This window comes from Microcebus murinus, chromosome 19 (assembly GCF_040939455.1).
Source record: "Microcebus murinus isolate Inina chromosome 19, M.murinus_Inina_mat1.0, whole genome shotgun sequence".
In the NCBI taxonomy this organism is placed as follows: Eukaryota; Metazoa; Chordata; class Mammalia; order Primates; family Cheirogaleidae; genus Microcebus; species Microcebus murinus.
Window position 1 is genome coordinate 52,064,549 of NC_134122.1, and position 19,863 is coordinate 52,084,411.

The 19,863-nt window shown below is 38.6% G+C and overlaps 1 protein-coding gene and 1 non-coding gene across 4 annotated transcripts in view; one reads left to right on the plus strand and one right to left on the minus strand.

Annotated features, from left to right (window-relative positions):
• Positions 1–19,863, plus strand: part of CNST (consortin, connexin sorting protein) — a 76,301-nt gene that overhangs the window by 49,718 nt on the left and 6,720 nt on the right. For all 3 annotated transcript variants that reach the window (XM_012751305.2, XM_012751307.3, XM_012751306.3), the window contains exons 9-10: positions 2,330–3,228; positions 16,924–17,059. In XM_012751305.2, the coding sequence (XP_012606759.1) occupies positions 2,330–3,228; positions 16,924–17,059 (1,035 nt within the window). The remainder of the gene's footprint in view (positions 1–2,329; positions 3,229–16,923; positions 17,060–19,863) is intronic.
• LOC142862540 (U6 spliceosomal RNA) lies at positions 7,958–8,064 on the minus strand. Its single transcript, XR_012913614.1, has one exon. It is a non-coding gene; the product is annotated as a U6 spliceosomal RNA (small nuclear RNA).

Below are 19,863 nucleotides of genomic sequence, written 5' to 3' on the forward strand. Positions count from 1 at the left end.
AGGGGCTGGGAACATAGTATGCTTGCAGTTGGAGCTGGCTTATGACTCAATGCAGGTTGTTCTGTGAGGAATGTGTGGTGGCTCTAGCAGGACCAGCTGAGGGGGAACAACTCAGTCTCCTAGATGTTTGCCGTCCTTTAGGTAACTGACCCTCAGCTAGGGGCAGCACACCCCATTCCACTGATATGCGGGTCTCTCTGCCCTGTGCCTTAACAGTACCTGTGGGACTATAGTCCCCAATCTCATTTGGCCTGTGAATCCTGTGGACATGTTTTGAGGGCCATCTTCTGAACCTGTGGATACTGCGAACTTGTGGAGGAGTGGCTTGGCCCCCTTTCCACCTGGCTGTGGCCCTCATTGCTCTCACCTTCCCCATCTTCACAGAGGGGAAGGCCAGGAAGCTCAGTGGCAAAGCAGACGACCTGTGGGGAGTGAAATATCCATGTGTTTCCTTGCAGTCTCCCAAACTTTGATTCTTGAGGGTAGGGAGAGAGAAAGAATGTTGTACTCTCCTAAAAGATGACCTTTCCCTCCTTCTTCTGACCCTCTTCTGATGTGTGAGTCAGGGTGTTGGGGAAGGTACTACAAATTCGACTGAACAGCTTCCTCTCCCAGCAATCCAGACTTGAAGTGGTCAGACTCAGTCCCTGATTCTCTGAAATCTGAAGGTGGCGTTTAAGTAATGCCTTTTCTTTTTTCTTTTCTTTAAACATCAGAGATTGATACTGAAGTAATGCCATTTCTTTGGCATAGTATAGGCCTCAGTTGTCAGTTGCTAATTATTAAAGTACCGATAAATGAAAAACCAAATGTAATAAAATTATCACATTTTATCTTTGCTTTTCACTTTTGGCCCATTATTTGTATAAATTAAGCAATATATGACTATTTAAAAAGTTAAAACTTCTAGCAGGGCATGGTGGCTCATGCCTGTAATTCTAGCACTCTGGGAGGCCGAGGCAGAAGGATCGTTTGAGCTCAGGAGTTGGAGACCAGCCTGAGCAAGAGCAAGACCCTGTCTCTACTAAAAAAGATAAAAAGAAATTAGCTGGACAACTAAAAATATATATATAAAAAATTAGCCAGGCATGGTGGCGCATGCCTGTAGTCCCAGCTACTCGGGAGGCTGAGGCAGAAGGATTGCTTAAACCCAGAAGTTTGAGGTTGCTGTGAGCCAGGCTGACACCATGGTACTCTAGCCTGGGCAACAGAGTGAGACTCTGTCTCAAAAAAAAATAGGAATTCTGAATGTACCAGTAAACTGAGGGTGAGCAAGCTTCTCTGTTATCCAGCAATCTCTGCAATTCCCATTCATTATTTACACAAAGGATTTGAATTGTTTATTTTTGAAGTGAAAGAAAAATATTTTAGGTTGATTTTATTTAAAGTAGAAATGAACAGAGATAACAAAATTCAAACCTATTTCTGCCTTTTGCCAAAAGATATTCTTTTTATTACTACACTTTGCTGCCTCCCTTTAAGTAATTTGCAAACACATTTATTAAGGGTATTATGTTTAATTACAAATTTTAACAGAACAGACATTAATTCCTTTAGTTTTGGTAAACCACACCAATATTACTTTTCTTTTCTTTTCTTTTTTTTTTTTCTGAGACAGAGTCTTGCTCTGTTGCCCGTGCTAGAATGCCATGGCCGTCAGCCTAACTCACAGCAACCTCAAACTCCTGGGCTCATGCGATCCTCCTCCCTCAGCCTCCCGAGTAGCTGGGACTACAGGCACATGCCACCATGTCCGGCTAATTTTTTCTATTTTTGGTAGAGACGGGTCTCGTTCTTGCTCCAGCTGGTCTCGAACTCCTGAGCCTCCGCTTCCCAGAGTGCTGGGATTACAGGCGTGAGTCATCACGCCCAGCCACTTTTCTTATATTTTAAATTATAGATGTATTACTAAGGTTCATCATGTAAAAATATTTACTTAATATGGCATGTCTTAAATATATTAACAATGATTTTTTTCTCACTTCATTTAAATGGAAAAGGTCAATAGATGTATTTATTTAAATATATAAGGCCAATAAAGTTAAGAATATCTTTTAAACCTTTGAATAATGACTTTTGGTTATCATGAGAACTAAATTATTTATTCATATTAACATACTTTTGAATAATTAGTGATATATGTAAAGTATTATTTACTAAATACTTTAGGTATTTTTCTCTACCTAAAGACACTATTATGCAACAGATAGAATTTCTGTTTGAGAGGGTTAGAATATTGTGGTATTACATATATTATTCATATGTCCCTTCTCTTTTCTCCTATACAAAGTGTTGTGAATTTTAAACAACTTATTTTTTTCGTCTTTAGAGAGCAAAACTTGTCTTGGAATGGAACCAAGTAAAGAAAGCCAACATAAAGAAGAGCCCCCAGGGAGCAGTCCCTGCTGTAATCAGATGGACAGGCAGGCAGATTCCCCAGTCTTTCTGGTAACTGCAGGAAAGCACCACACGGAGGAGCCGCTCGGCAGCACTGAAGCCACACTGGAGCTCCACACCCAGTCCTCAGAGACGGCCGGGAACAGGTCTGGGCCAGACTCTTCCGAGAATGCTTGTGAGGATGACAGCCACTTGCAGCGGGCTCAAACAGAGGCCTACCGGGATGTAGCCAAAATAGAGGGCATTGCTGAAGACCCTAAGATATTACCCTCCAGTGAGTCAGTGACAGAACCATTGATTTTACCAGGCTGTGGCCATATATCTCCTGCGTTGATTTCTGAGGGTAAAAATTCACAGCCTCAAAGAAAAGAACTCAGGTTGCCACTTCGGGATGCTTCTGAGGCGTTGCCCACAGACCAACTTAAGAACAATGAAGTAAATGAGCTGCAGCAACCTGAACTTACGGACAGTGATGGAAAATCACCACAGGGCCAGGCTGACTCAGAGGCTTCTGAGAATGTACATTGTGAAAAGAATAAAATATCTGACTTAAGTACACTTCTTCCAGAGGTGTATATGGCCCCAGAGGAAAAGGGAGATAAGGATGACCAACTCAATAAAGAAACAGAAGACTACTTGAACAGCCTTTTAGAAGGATGCTTAGAAGATTCTGAAGATTCCCTTTTGTATGAAGAAAACCAAGAGGAAGACTCTGATCTCCTTCAAGATCTTTCTCCTGAAGAAGCATCCTACAGTCTACAGGAGAATCTGCCTTCTGATGATAGCTCTCTTTCTCTTGATGATCTTGCCAAAAGGATAGAGATTGCAGAGGTAAATTAGAGATGAACTATAATTAAAAGTAGAGTGAAATTTTAAAAACTAATATATATACTAAATATGGGCTTGTTTTTGTAAGTCTTTCCCTGGTCTTGAACGTGAGGGAAAATTTTAGTTAACATAAATTTTTAATTATTAGTAGTTTTTAAATTTATATTTCTCGAATAAAATGACTTTTAATCATTATAATGTTTATACTTTAAGAGATTATGTTGCATGCCTTCATATATAGTAAGCGTTATTATAGATAACCATTTTTTAAAATTAGTCCTGACTTTTATTTGGCAGTCCCAGAAATTATTATCAAGACAAGATTACTTACATTCCAATAAGAAAATCTCATTTTTCTTCTCATATCTCTAGAAGGTAAAATATAGTATGTACTCACTGTTTCTTCTTGTTAATATATTTTCAAAATTCTTTAAGAAATATTTTAAAATATAACACAAGGGGATACTGGATTCATTTTTAAGCTATTAAGTTAGGAAAAAAAAGATCAAGGAAAAATAACCATTCTCTTTGTTAGATAGTACAATAAAAAGTTTGGAAAAAGAAAAGATAAAAAACATACCGAAACTATAGCCCCCTCACCAGGATGACTTGGTGTGGTAGAAAGAGCAGAATTCAATTGGTTAGTTCCAGTACAGTCCTATCAGTTAGTTATCAGCCTCATGGAGTCACTTTTTACCTCTCTAAGGCTGTTTCCTTCTCTGAAAATAAGGATACTACATGCCTTTCTTTTTCTTCACCTTACGTATTTTTTTCCAAGCTAGCTTTTAAATCCCATTCATATCCATTGTGTTGTAACTCAGCATTATCATTACACCTATGATTTTTCTTAATTTTTTCTTGACAAAAGTATTTAATATTGCTTAATGGATACAGCATTTCTGTTTAGGGTGATGAAAATTTTGGAAATAGATAGTAGTGATGGTTGCACAATATTTTGTTTGTAATTAATGCCATTGAATTAATATACTTAGAAATGGTTAAAATGGCAATTTTATGTTATATATATTTTACCACAACTTTTAAAATAGTAAAAAAAAAAATATTAAATAGTGTTAATAGTAAAGCACTTGACTCAGTATTCATTCTCTTGTTTATTTTGACCAGATCTCTGGTACGGGGAGTTAACAAAACCGAGGTCCCACCCATGTTCACATCTAGCTGTAATACCAAAAGGTTACTGTTATCTGACTGCCTCTTTTCATGCCAATAATCATGTTGACCTTATAGGGAAAAGCCGTATGGTCAAGTTTTATCTTTTCAGGTATAAATCATGAAGAAAGATCAGAGTGCTTCTATTGTGTCTCCCTACCCTATAGAACATTTTACGGTGGGGGATTAACTGCTGAATTAATGTTGTGTATTACAACTAAATGGAATATTCTCTTCTAAAACTCATAACACATGTCAGTTTTCCTACTGGATAACAGCTAACAGTAAAAAGTATATGTATTTAAAGTTTAAAGTTGTCTTTTCATGAAGTTGATTCATGTAATGATGATCCCCTTCCCTAAAATTCTATTGGTCTATTAAGTTAAACTGTTTTAAAAATTTCAAAAGCCACATATATATGATTAACAAAACTAACTTACATTCCTATGATAATACTAAACAGATTATTAAACATTGACTTTCTGGATACTTATTCCTTTCTCTATTCTAAGAACTATACTTTAATAAAGTCTGCCTAACTCTGGAAAAGAGTTTTTAAGGTTTAAGAACTAAAAATCACTAATGCTTAATATTTTCCTAGTACCTTAATAATGAGGTCTTTGGCTAAGCAAAATATAATTTTTAATTTTAAGAAATTAGATTCTAGGCCGGGCGCTGTGGCTCACGCCTGTAATCCTAGCTCTTGGGAGGCCGAGGCGGGCGGATTGCTCAAGGTCAGGAGTTCAAAACCAGCCTGAGCAAGAGCGAGACCCCGTCTCTACTATAAACAGAAAGAAATTAATTGGCCAACTGATATATATATAAAAAAAATTAGCCGGGCATGGTGGCGCATGCCTGTAGTCCCAGCTACCCGGGAGGCTGAGGCAGAAGGATCACTCGAGCCCAGGAGTTTGAGGTTGCTGTGAGCTAGGCTGACGCCATGGCACTCACTCTAGCCTGGGCAACAAAAGCGAGACTCTGTCTCAAAAAAAAAAAAAAAAAAGAAATTAGATTCTAAAATTTTAGATGCAAACATTTAACTTTTTAATCCAGAAACTTTTTCTTGTTGTGCTTTCAGTAAAATTTTATTAAGAGTCTTTCCTATGTCTCTAGTGCTGAGGACATAATAAGGAATCAGGTGTTCTTGGCCTTCTAGGGGGCTCTCTCCCTTATACTTGGTTACTTTTACTAGAGTTGTTTTTGAAATAATTTTTTTTTTTTTTTTTTTTGTTTTTTTTTTTTTTTGTTTTTTTTTTTTTTTGTTTTTTTTTTTTTTTGAGACAGAGTCTCGCTTTGTTGCCCAGGCTAGAGTGAGTGCCGTGGCGTCAGCCTAGCTCACAGCAACCTCAAACTCCTGGGCTCCAGTGATCCTTCTGCCTCAGCCTCCCGGGTAGCTGGGACTACAGGCATGCGCCACCATGCCCGGCTAATTTTTTTTTATATATATATCAGTTGGCCAATTAATTTCTTTCTATTTATAGTAGAGACGGGGTCTCGCTCTTGCTCAGGCTGGTTTTGAACTCCTGACCTTGAGCAATCCGCCCGCCTCGGCCTCCCAAGAGCTAGGATTACAGGCGTGAGCCACAGCGCCCGGCCTTGAAATAATTTTTATACTCCCTTCCTTTTGTGAACAGAGGATAAGAACTAAGACCATAATTTCTTAGTAACTACATACTTACAACTACCATTTTTCATGCACTCAGGAATCACTAAAGCAAGTAGTCTGCTGGCCTCCACACCTCCACATTACTATACTGTCCCAGTTAGTCCTTCTGTTCTCTTTCCCAAATCTCTCTATCATTTCCCCCCGTCAGTGTCTCTGCCCCTTACAGGGTCCCTTGCTGCGTGTAACTCTAATGCTGTGTTTGTGCTATAACATACTGGTATGTTCTTTCTTTGCCAGCTTTCCCCTTTTTCCTTGTCTCTTCTGCTTTCATTTTCTTGCCACTTCTGTATTACTTACTGTATTACTTTGGCTCCAATAGAACTTGTTTTTGATAACCAGCCAGCCCAGTGGAAGCACTTGTTCTGTTGTGTTGTTTTAAACAATTAGATTCATCACATAAAATGAAATAACTTATACAAAATATCATAGAGAACTAAAAATGTCTATACATTTTGACTTATTCATATAGAGACATGTATAAAAGAAAATTTTCTAGGTTTGGGAAGCTTTTTCAAACCCAGGAATAATTTTGCTAAGTAAAGTGATAGCTTAATATCTGAAGCAGTGCTATTCCGTCTTATGTTAAAAAGAGCATGACACATTATCATCAAAAATGCAGTCTCTGGCTGGTGCAGTGCCTCATGCCTATAATCCTAGCACTCTAGGAGGATGAGGTGGGCGGATCGCTCAAGGTCAGGAGTTTGAAACCAGGCTGAGCAAGAGCGAGACCCTGTCTTTACTAAAAAATAGAAAGAAATTAATTGTCCAACTAAAAATATATAGAGAAAAAATTAGCCAGGCATAGTGAGGCATGCCTGTAGTCCCAGCTACTCAGGAGGCTGAGGCAGAAGGATTCCTTCAGCTCAGGAGTTTGAGGTTGTTGTGAGCTAAGCTGACGCCACAGCACTCTGGACTGGGCAACACAGTAAGACTCTGTCTAAAAAAAAAAATACATATATATATATATATAGTCTCCACTGCTTTTAAAAAGCATCAAAAACATCCTCATTTCATAGATTTTTAAGAAAAGAGTGATCACGTGTTCAATGTCAGACAAAAAGAAAGATTCACTCATTTATTCTCTTGTTCAGTAATTTTTGTGTAAGTGATTTTCTGCATGAGTGCCATGACATTACAGATGCAGTAAGAATACAGGTAAGGGCTGGGCGCGGTGGCGCACGCCTATAATCCTAGCACTCTGGGAGGCCGAGGCGGGCGGATTGCTCGAGGTCAGGAGTTCAAAACCAGCCTGAGCGAGACCTTGTCTCTACTAAAAATAGAAAGAAATTAATTGACCAACTAAAAGTATATATACAAAAATTTAGCCAGGCATGGTGGCGCATGCCTGTAGTCCCAGCTACTTGGGAGGCTGAGGCAGGAGGATCGCTTGAGCCCAGGAGTTTGAGGTTGCTGTGAGCTAGGCTGATGCCATGGCAGTCACTCTAGCCTGGGCAACAAAAGTGAGACTCTGTCTCAAAAAAAAAAAAAAAGAATACAGGTAAGGACATTGCAGAGGAACCCTGTAATCTGACAGTTGTCTAACTCCAAGTTGTCTTTTTGTTGAATTTGAATGTGCCAGTTTGGGGAAAAGGATGAAATTTTATTATAATACCGATAATGCACTGACATGATTACTTTAATGTCAGAACCCAAATCCCCTTTGTCCCAGAACCTGGAAATGCAGATAAATCATTGATTTGCTTGCTTCTGGAACCTAGAAGATTTGTATTACCTTCTCTTTAAATTCTTCAGCTGTTCATTCTGTAGCTCCTAGTATAAAAACTTGACAGAAGAAATGTGCTATTCCAATCCAAAATGGTCTGATGACCCAACCCCATGCTGCTAATAAAAGTCCACTCAGCTTATAATAGACTTTTTTTTATAATTTTTTTTTTTAAAAATATGGAACGCTTCACGAATTTGCGTGTCATCCTTGCGCAGGGGCCATGCTAATCTTCTCTGTATCGTTCCAATTTTAGTATATGTGCTGCCGAAGCGAGCACAGACTTTTAATATGTATAGGGGTGAGGGAGTTTTATTTTCTAAATAAGTGACACTCAAATATTGGATAAATTTTACAAAAATTAATCTCTGTAAACATTGAAAATTATCATAGTATATAATTCAGAGATCCCCTTTGTTAACAGAGTTTAATAACATGATATGCCATTTGGAAAAAACCATTTTTTGTAACTAACCATTTTTCTTAATTTTTTAATTATTTTAGAAATAATTTTATGATGTCTAAAAGTTGAGGAAGAAGCCACTTTGCTACTGCTTTTGTCTTTAGAAGGCTTTAATCCTGAAGAGGGCAGCTCGTGTTCCCTGCCCTCTGTCTAGGCTAGCAGCGTTTACCTAGTATCTTCAGGAATACCTATCTCATATGAAACAAAATATAGGGGAGAACGTAACCTCTCACTGTCTAGGGAGGAGAAAAATGGCAGCCCAAATTGCTGTTTAGTTAGAGAAGCTTACTAATGAAAGTGACTTCTTTTTTTTCTTTTGAGACAGAGTGACAGAGTCTCACTCTGTTGCCTAAGCAAGAGTGCCATGGCGACAGCCTAACTCACGGCAACCTCAAACTCCTGGGCTCAATCAATCCTTCTGCCTCAGCCTCCCGAGTAGCTGGGACTACAGGCATGCGCCACCATCACTATGCCTGGCTAATTTTTTTCTATATATTTTTAGTTGGCCAATTAATTTCTTTCTATTTTTTAGTAGAGACGTCTTGCTCTTGCTTAGGCTGGTTTTGAACTCCTGACCTTGAGCGATCCGCCCACCTTGGCCTCCCAGAGTGATAGGATTACAGGCGTGAGCCACTGTGCCTGGCCTGAAAGTGACTTCTGTGAGTTTTTGTCCCTGTCACTACCTATTACTTGAGATAGTTATTTCTTGGCTAGATCACTGGAATCGGGGAAATTATTTTAAGACAAGCTGCTATGGGATTCCCTTACCAAGCTAAGATGGAAAGCTAGCACTAAGTATTCCTATTTTATGAAATCACATTGGTAGCTATTCTGTGGATCTCAAAGGACCATAGAAACAGCAATCGTCATGGTTTTGTCTAGAATGGTTCTTTTGAGGGATGCAGGGGGAAATCCAGCTTCCTTATAATAGAAGAAATGCAGTCTTCTAATAATATAAGAAGATTTATGCAAAGTGGTTGACCCAGGATTTATGTATGTGTCTAAAGAGCCCTCAAAGGAAAACCCAGGGATTACCTATTTTTAATTTGTGCCATACGGTGTCATCTTTGCCTTTCATTTTTATGCTGACTTCTAATATTTCTAATTAATTAATACTTCTGTTAATTGTCATGTCTCTTGCACCCAGCTCCTTTTTATTTTGTAATTCCTTTCCCATGGCTTCCTTTAGCTTCAAGATAAAGTATGTACTACTTGACTTGGTATCCGGCCCTTGGTAATCTGCCCCACTCTGCCTCTCTAACATTGCGTCTGTTCTCAGCCTATGCTGTAGTCACACTAACCCCTTTGCTGCCTCCCAGATATACTTAATATATTGTCACCTCTGCTCTTTACCCTCTGTGTATGTCGGCTCTACTCTGGAACCTTCTTTCCACACATCTATTTCTCCTCAACCCTCACCATCTAGGTCATGCCATTTTAGCATGTAGAGTGCCAAGGGCAGGGCCTGGTTCATCATGATCAATATTCAATAAATGCTAGCTGCTGCCAATATTCTCTGATCACTGAAGTCCATGGTTTGTTTCTTTCAAACTATTCCTCTGAACTTCAAAGGAGGGAGAGGCTAGAGCATCATTCCTCCTGAAGTCCTGTCTGGCTGTAATCTCCGTCTTGTTATGATAGGACTCATACATACTGTCTTTTGCACCACATTGCAGACTCCTTAAGGGTAGGGATCTTGTCGAATATGTCTTTCTATTCTCTACAGAGCCAGTGCAGACCATTGTAAATAATAGCCACTATATACAGTAAGACTTTTTTTTCTAGTTTAATTAGAAAAATAAGTAACCTTTAAGAACAAATTTAATTTTGATTATTTTCAGGGAAAAGTCTATGTTATTCAAATAAGTATATCCTAAGGGCTGCCTATATGTAAACTGCTCATCTATATATTCATTTATTCTGTGGCATGTTTATTGAGCACCTACTATATCGTAGAAACTAGGGAGACTGCAGTGAGCACAGATCAAGTCCCTGCTCTCATAAAGTTTACCTTCTAGAGGGACAGACACATAATAAGCAAGTTCACATAAAAATAAACAATATAGTTTCAGATATGGTAAGGACCCTGAAGGAATTTCAGCAGGGTGAGGGGATGTAAAGTAACTGAACTGACAGCTATTTAAATGATTTTCTGGGGGTTAAAAATTGGGATAGTATCTTCACATTCTTATTTCCTTTTCTATTTTATACTTACTAAATTATCCCTTTGAGGAAGCAAAACAAATTACAAAAACATAAGGTAGAAACTTAGATACATTATAAAACTTCTATTTTTATTTTTCAAAAAACTTTCCTTTTTAAATTAATTTTTTACAAATTCAACATTGGTGTACTTCATAATTTGTTTTTTCATATTTTACGTTCTCTCTGTATCTCAGTATTCTGAGATGCTGTGTTTGGGGTCTGCGATGACCGTCATGTTCTTTCTGGAAGATGGCTTGCTTTCCTATAACTGGCACCTCTTGCTCCAGAAGTGGCTTGTTCTATCAATTTTCTATAGTAGTAGCCATTACTTAATCTATTTCTAGATTAATCACATGACACAAAAGATCTTTTATCCAACCACCCCTTACCCCATGTTTCTAGATTGAGAAATTTAGCCATTAGTGTATCTCTTAATTGGGGTGATATGTAGAATAAGAATTTTTGCTAGCGATGTAAACTACTTTGGAAAGACAAAAGAAATTTGTTCATTTTATTTGCAAATTCTGTTTATCTCACTGTAATTATTATATATATTATATGTCAGGGAACAAAATTTTAATAGTTGAGGAAAACATTTAGTAAGATCTTTTCACATTAAGGAAATAGCAAGAGCTTTAATCTTGAGTTTGTATTCAAACTGTCAGTTATTGACACTGCAAGCTTAAGCAAGTTACTCAAACTCTCTAAGCTTGGCTTCTTCACCTATAAAATGGGGCTGATAATGCCTTGTGAAGATTAAATGACATGTTTTGTAAATGTCTTTACATAAAGTATACACATTCACTAAATAATAGTTCTTATTATGGAACCCAAATCTAAAGGAGTAGACAGAGAACATCATTTGTTTTTTGAGTGAGAATAGCAGTGATAAATTTAACATGTGCTTCTATGGGGAAATCACAGGCATATAAGGTGTTTATGATATAGTCATATGATTTGCGAATGTTAATTCACCAGTTAGTTGGAAACCAAGCATGTGTTCCTTATTCAAAATTTACTAACTTTGAGAATCTAACAGCACTGTCTCTCTGAATGTTTCCCTTGTCACATTTGCATTTACTATTCCAGTTACAAAATAATTTTGTTTTTACAACGAGTTCATTCTGAAAATGCTATTTAAGATGGTCACTGATGTTTGAGGGGAAGTGCAGGAAGAACTATCTCTTTGCAAATATAGAAGACTAGGTCAGATGGACTTTTTTTTTTTTTTTGAGACAGAGTCTCACTTTGTTGCCCAGGCTAAAGTGAGTGCCGTGGCGTCAGCCTAGCTCACAGCAGGCTCAAACTCCTGGCCTCAAGCGATCCTCCTGCCTCAGCCTCCTGAGTAGCTGGGACTACAGGCATGCGCCACCATGCCTGGCTAATGTTTTCTATATATATTGGTTGGCCAATTCATTTCTTTCTATTTATAGTAGAGACGGGGTCTCACTCTTGCTCAGGCTGGTTTCGAACTCCTGACCTCGAGCAATCACCCGCTTTGGCCTCCCAGAGTGCTAGGATTACAGGTGTGAGCCACCGCACCCAGCCCAGATGGACTTTTTAAAAAATTCTGTGTTTATTTAAAGAGTACCAATTAACAATTACATTAATGATAGCTCAGACATTCTTTTTGTTCTCAATGAAAGGGCTTGATATATTTTGTTTGGATAGGAAAAGAATTTGGTAATTGAGGTGGGAAACTCAATTGAGTTTTAAAGCTTTATTTTTTTATCTCTTTTATAATGCTTTATTTTTTGGAATTTAAATCTTTTTCATCTTTTAGTACTGATATTATGGTAAAGAAAAAAAAAGACATGTTTTTAAGAATAGTTTGGAGGAAACATACTGCTGTGTGCCCTACATCAACAACCCAATCTATTTAGAAACACTTGACAATCTTTTTCTTTTCTTTTTCTTTTTTTTTTTTTTTTGAGACAGAGTCTCACTCTGTTGCCCTAGCTAGAGTGCTGTGGTGTCATGCTAGGTCACAGCAACCTCAAACTCCTGGGCTCAAGCAGTCCTCCTGTGTCAGCCTCCCAAGTAGCTGGGACTACAGGCATGCGCCACCATGCCCAGCTAATTTATATATATATTTTTTTTTTTCAGTTGGCCAATTAATTTCTTTCTATTTATTTTAGTAGAGACGGGGTCTGACTCTTGCTCAGGCTGGTTTTGAACTCCTGACCTTGAGCGATCCGCCCGCCTCGGCCTCCCAGAATGCTAGGATTACAGGTGTGAGCCACCGTGCCCAGCCCACTTGACAGTCTTTTGAGTGAGACCCCACACCAAGACCATGACTTGTTGTCTTACTTGCCCTTCAGTCATGGAATTAAGGCAAACTCCACCAAAGTTGTTTCTCGAAAGCTCTTTATGTTTGACTCCCTGATGTAGTAAGTAGGAATTCTGTTTAGAGGTTGGTCTAAGACCTGTACCCAAAACTCTTACAAAAACACAAAGAATAAATTCTATTTGCCACACCACCTATCTTCTAAGAATTCCCCTTGGCCTACATCTCCTATGCCTACACTTGGTCCCGCCATCCCTTATTCTCTACCTATAGGCTATAGGACCAGAGGCAGTTACAACAGAAAGACCTAGAGAAGATTCCTGAGCAAGACTGGAGTGATGTAATGGAAAACAGCACATTCCTTCACTTCAGATGCTGGAGCAGGTCCTTCTGAAACAGCATGTTTTTGGTGGAAGAGAAAAAGGATGTGGTTAAATTTTTAGCCAAGAATTAATGGATTGTGGGGGAGGGGTATCAAAACAAAAAGCCCATCCGACGCAACTGTAAGTTTGCATACTCTGCTTCTTCCCTCTTTGGAAAGATTTTGAAAAAGTTTCCAAAGTTCATTGCCACCCACAGTAAATGAGGTGGGGCCACCCAATAAGGCTTGTATCCCTTAACAGCATGACTTACAGAGCCAGACGTCACTGCAGACTTGGCTGAGGAGGAGCTAAGGTGGGCACCTAACAGCTGCAGCACTAGGACCAGCTCTTGGTCCAAGTGGCACATTCTATGCCTTTTCAGATGACTTCAGGAGCTTCTGTCAGTCTGTCAATAAATCAAGTTATTTAATCTGCAGTATCTTTTGATTTATGGTTTATATCTCTTTCTTGAATTTACAAATTCAAAGTTTATATCACAAAGATATAATACACAATAAACAGTATTGCCCCTCTGGGTCTCATCTTTAGAGCTGTTCTCTTTTTTCTTTTTTTTTTTTTTTCAGACAGAGTCTCGCTTTGATGCCCAGGCTAGAGTGAGTGCCATGGCGTCAGCCTAGTTCACAGGAACCTCAAACTCCTGGGCTCAAGCGATCCTGCTGCCTCAGCCTCCCAAGTAGCTGGGACTACAGGCATGCACCACCATGCCCGGCTAATTTTTTCTATATATATTAGTTGGCCAATTAATTTGTTTCTATTTATAGTAGAGACAGGGTCTCACTCTTGCTCAGGCTGGTTTCGAACTCCTGACCTCAAGCAATCCACCTGCCTCGGTCTCCCAGAGTGCTTAGAGCTGTTCTTAATAGGATTATTTTTCTAAGTAGTTAACAGCACCTTGAAAACCCCCATAGTAGATGAATTCACCATTGGTAAATGTATGAGTTTATTTTATGAAGAAAATAGTGAGTGAATCTATGAACCTTCTTTTTTTATTTTATTTTATTTTATTTATTTATTTTTGAAACAGAGTCTCACTCTGTCACCCAGGCTAGAGTGCCGTGGCATCAGCCTAGCTCACAGCAACCTCAAACTCCTGGGCTCAACCAATCCTCCTGCCTCAGCCTCCCGAGTAGCTGGGACTGCAGGCATGTGCCACCATGCCCGGCTAATTTTTTCTATATATATTAGTTGGCCAATTAATTTGTTTCTATTTATAGTAGAGACGGGGTCTCACTCTTGCTCAGGCTGGTTTTGAACTCCTGACCTCGAGCAGTCTGCCTGCCTCGCCTCCCAGAGTGCTAGGATTACAGGCGTGAGCCACTGTCTTCTTTTTTTATATTTACTAAAATTACAAAGAATTTCAATGATATATCTTTAGTAGTAACATAATCATTAAAATTAATTTCCATTTTCCATCTATTGCTCTTTACATTCTTTTTTTATTTTATTTTATTTTTATTTTTTTGAGACAGAGTCTCACTCTATTGCCTGGGCTAGAGTGCCGTGGCATCAGCCTAGCTCACAGCAACCTCAAATTCCTGGCCTCAAGCGATCATTCTGCCTCAGCCTCCCAAGTAGCTGGGACTACAGGCATGCACCACCATGCCTGGCTAATTTTTTCTATATATGTTTAGTTAGACAATTAATTTCTTGCTATTTTTTTTTTATTTTGGCATATTATGGGGGTACAGATTTTAAGATTTCAATAAATGTCCATTTCCCCCCAGTTTCTTGCTATTTTTATTATACATGGTGTCTCACTCTTGCTTAGGCTGGTTTTGAACTCCTGACCTTGAGCAGTCTTCCCACCTGGGCCTCCCAGAGTGCTAGGATCATCTTTACATTTTTTTTTTTTTTTTTTTTTTTTTTTTGAGACAGAGTCTCACTCTATCGCCCAGGCTAGAGTGAGTGCTGTGGCGTCAGCCTAGCTCACAGCAACCTCAAACTCCTGGGCTCAAGCAATCCTTCTGCCTCAGCCTCCCTAGTAGCTGGGACTACATGCGCCACCATGCCTGGCTAATTTTTTCTATATATATTAGTTAGCCAATTAATTTTCTTTCTATTTATAGTGGAGACGGGGTTTCGCTCTTGCTCAGGCTGGTTTCGAACTCCTGACCTCGAGCAATCTGCCCGCCTCGGCCTCCCAGCGTGCTAGGATTACAGGCGTGAGCCACCATGCCTGGCCTATCTTTACATTCTTATTAGGACTTCTTTCCCTCTTCATTTCATCAAGGTGCTTGTAAAATCATTTTCCTTTGTTGTATGCAGGGGCTCTTGAATGATAATGTTGTTTTCTAAAGAAAGATTTGGAAGACTATTCCTTTACATACATTTTAGTGCCACTAAAGTACTTTAGTTTTCTAAGAACAAGGACAAAAGACATCTGAAATCCATATTCCTATAAAAAGAATAAATTGCTGGCTTATTGATTTTTTTTTTTTTTTTTGAGATAATGGTTTCTATAGAGCCATGTTCAGGGAAGCCCAACAGAAGGCCATCTTGAGTTATTTGTCCCTAAAAGCCTTGAGTTATAAAAATAACTAATAGAATCTATAATATTTATGCATAGCACATTATCAGAGATTGCTGGCTGGAACTGGAAATCATATTAAGTATTTTATGCTATTGATGAGATAAATGACATTACAGGCAGTACTCAGCTTACAGTGATCATACCAATAAGTCACTGACTGACATCCACAGTGTTAGGCCCACAATGCCCACCTATGTCATCACCTACAGCTTGTAGCAAGCAGGTAGCTCACAAGGTAAACTTCTGTGACTGACCCTACTACTTGGGGGCCCTTAGTAAGGCCTCCTGCTTCCCAGCCTGGCTCTTCCAACTGATGCTCTCTCTCCCTGCACCTTGGAGTCTTTTAGCTCCTAAATGGCAAGGGTTTTTGTTTTTGTTTCTAAGTAAGGGGTGGGACATAGGAGAAAGGTAGTTGAAGTGAAAACTAAAGGGCAACATAGAAAGGAGTAGAAGTGGGGGTCTGAAGAGGTATTAGACACCAAACTTTTTCTATAAAAGGCCAAATTATAGATATTTTAGACTTTATGATCTATTGAACCTCCTCAGTTCTGCCATTGTAGCCCCAAAGCAGCCATGAACAACATGTAGATGAATGGGCTTGTCTGTGTTCCAACTAAATTTTATTTACAAAAAATAGGCAGTAGGCCTTTGGTCTAAAGTAATATGTCCCTAGTATACTGGTTCTGAGAAAGATTCTAGAAAAGTCCATAAAATATTTTGAGCAATACAACATTATTTAGTCAATGCATAGTTTCTCAGAGGAACTGAGGCCAACACTTATGTTGAAAGTTTGATGTCAGGTGTATTTTAAGTGTTACATGTTCATTTCTTAAAAATTGCTGAAGAATGAAAACAACAATGGTGGATTATAAGCATATCTTGTAAAGCAAAACCCAGTGCTAATGATTAAGCAAAGAGGGGCTGAGTGGTCATTTTATAGGTAACAGGGAGAGGAAGCCACAGAGTGAAGTAGGCAGGGGAAGCTCCTGATTTCCATTCTGCTGCACGCTGTTCACACTGCCTGGCCCTGGAGTCAGTCAGGGGTTAAGAAAAGAAGGCAGGGTTCTAGACTTGCATGTTTGTCAGTCATTTGCATAGAAGTGAAAGTTTTATTCTATTAGATTTTAATGATTAATTGTGGGGGGTTTTCTACAGGAATTTCTATGATATAAATTCAAATACCTGTTGCTAACCTTTTTTATAGTTACATGTACAATATCACTGAGGTGTCCCACCTTAATAGAATAAATGGTTCTTATAACCTCTGACAGGTTGTTCCTGCTGAAGGGTTGGTCTCTATATTAAAGAAGAGGAATGATACTGTAGGAGATCATCCTGCCCAAATGCAGCAGAAACCATCTAAGCGAAGAGTGAGATTCCAAGAAATAGACGATAACTTGGATCAAGGTAACGTGCTCATATATTCTTTAGTTGCTTTATCTTCTGAGAGAAACAAAAAATCAAACTATAATCTTAAATTATTTCTAAAGATTTTGTTTACTCAAGTGAGCATGTTGCAAAACTTAACTGTGGTCTCCTGATTCCATAGATAGTCTTCAATGTTAAGAGCTCATTTGAGTCAGTTTCCTTCTTTAATACTTCTTCTTTTTCAGTGAGCCTGATACTTTTGTCTTCCATTCAGTAGCTAGTTAATATTCCTCCTTTATGGTGGAAAATATATGTGAATTACAAGTATATTTTCTTCAGTAATTTCTTCTTCACTCTGTAGAAAGAGTGTCTCTCAAGAGCAACAATTTAACACTGTTGCTATTGTTTGATTTTTTTTTTTTCCTTTCTGGGCCTATACCTAAGATAGTTACTGTAGCAAACAGTGCTGCCTTTTGTCCTTGCAAATAGGTTTATCTAAGGCATAGGTAAATACATGGAAGTGGAAATATAGCCAAGAACCTGTCAGTATGCTTCTCTTTTTTTTTTTTTTTTTTTTGAGATAGAGTCTCGCTTTGTTGCCCAGGCTAGAGTGAGTGCTGTGCCGTCAGCCTAGCTCACAGCAACCTCAAACTCCTAGGCTCAAGCGATCCTTTTGCCTCAGCCTCCCGAGTAGCTGAGACTATAGACATGCGCCACCATGCCCGGCTAATTTTTTCTCTATATATTAGTTGGCCAATTAATTTCTTTGTATTTATAGTAGAGACGGGGTCTCGCTCTTGCTCAGGCTGGTTTTGAACTCCTGACCTCGAGCAGTCCGCTGGCCTTGGCCTCCCATATGCTTCTCAAATTTATAGAATAACTGCATTGGTAAAATAACAGTGTAAACATTTAGGTATGCTTTCTAAGTATGACAAAAGTGATTAAAGTAGAGGTTTCTAAATTTTTACAGTCATAAAGCTGGTTAGGGGCCTTGGAAATAATCTGTTCTAACTCCTCATCTAACCTATGCACCTTGCTTGTAACTCTCAAAATCTTCTCCAGATAAAGTACTCATTTCTGCTAGCAGTAATTTACACCAAATCAATTGCTCTAGTAGAAGGAACCCTGGATTTGGAACTCACAGTTCCAGTTTCATTTGGTAGCTACCGCATCCTAGACCAAGTCACTTAATTTGTGGGAGACTCTGTTTCATCATCTTTAAAATAAGAATAACATCTGCCTATGTGCCCCTATGGAGGCTGAGAAACGTGTCGAATAATGTGTGTGAACTCATTTTGAGAATTATAAAACTTCATCTAAATGATTGGTGGAGGTGCTGGTTTATTCCTAAGCTCTAGAGCTTCCATGGTGTTTCATAAACCTCACTCTCTGTGAAAACCTTCCTCTAAATCAACACTATCCACTAGATCTTCTTCCTCTAAATCAATGCTATCCACTAGAAATGTTAATATAATGAGACACATCTATGATTTTAAATTTTGTAGTAGCCATATTTAAAAAGTAAAAAGAAATAGATGAAATGAATTTTAATAATATATTTTATTTAACCCAGTATATCGAAGATATTATTTCAACATATGATCTATATGAAAAATTACTAAAGGCATATTTTACATCCCTCTTTTCACACTAAAGTCTTCAAAATTTGGTGTGTATTTTACACTCATGTCACTCTCTGTTTGGACTAAGTTCCTAACAGCCACATGCGGCTCATGGCTTCCACGTTGGACTCTACAGCTCTAAACAGTTCCAGCACATGTAGGTAAAACAAACAAAGTAGATGTTTTTAAATATTTAAACTGTATTTAAATGTTTATATATAAATATGTAATAATGAAGCAAAATACAGAAAGATACATAAACTAGGTTATTAAATAGATAAGGAGGTGAGGAGGGGATAATAAAAAAAAAAAGCAGGTGGAAAGACTAAACTGTCGAAAAACAGAAAACACAGCATGAATGATACCGTATTTCTTTGTTTGTATAAAAAAAACCATATTTTCAGCCAGGTACAGTGGCTCACACCTATAATCCCAACAATTTGAGAGGATCATTTGAGACCAGGGGTTCAAGACCAGCCCAGGCAACATAGCCAGACCCCATTTCTTTTTTTTTTTAATATTAATAAAAATAATTTGTCTTAATTCTTTATATTTTATACTTTTTTTTCTTTTTTTTTTCTACTAATGACAAAAACTAGACCTGGACCATTTCTAAATAATAATAATAAATTAGCTAGGTATGGTGACACACATCTGTAGTCCCAGCTACTCAGGAGACTATGGTGGGAGAATCACTTTAGCCCAGGCACTCAAGGCTGCAGTGAGCTATGGTGATGCCATTGCACTCCAGCCTGGGTGACAGAGCAAGACCCTGTCTCTAAATATATATATATATATGTTTTTTCATATATAGGTATAAACTATTCTAAAATATAAATCACAGGCCGGGCGCGGTGGCTCACGCCTGTAATCCTAGCACTCTGGGAGGCCAAGGCAGGCGGATTGCTCGAGGTCAGGAGTTCGAAACCAGCCTGAGCCTGAGCGAGACCCCGTCTCTACTATAAATAGAAACAAATTAATTGGCCAACTAATATATATATAGAAAAAATTAGCCGGGCATGGTGGCGCATGCCTGTAGTCCCAGCTACTTGGGAGGCTGAGGCAGGAGGATTGCCTGAGCCCAGGAGATTGAGGTTGCTGTGAGCTAGGCCGATGCCACGGCACTCACTCTAGCCTGGGCAACAAAAGCGAGACTCTGTCTCAAAAAAAAAAAAAATAAAATAAAATATAAATCACAGAACAATGATTATATAATCTTAT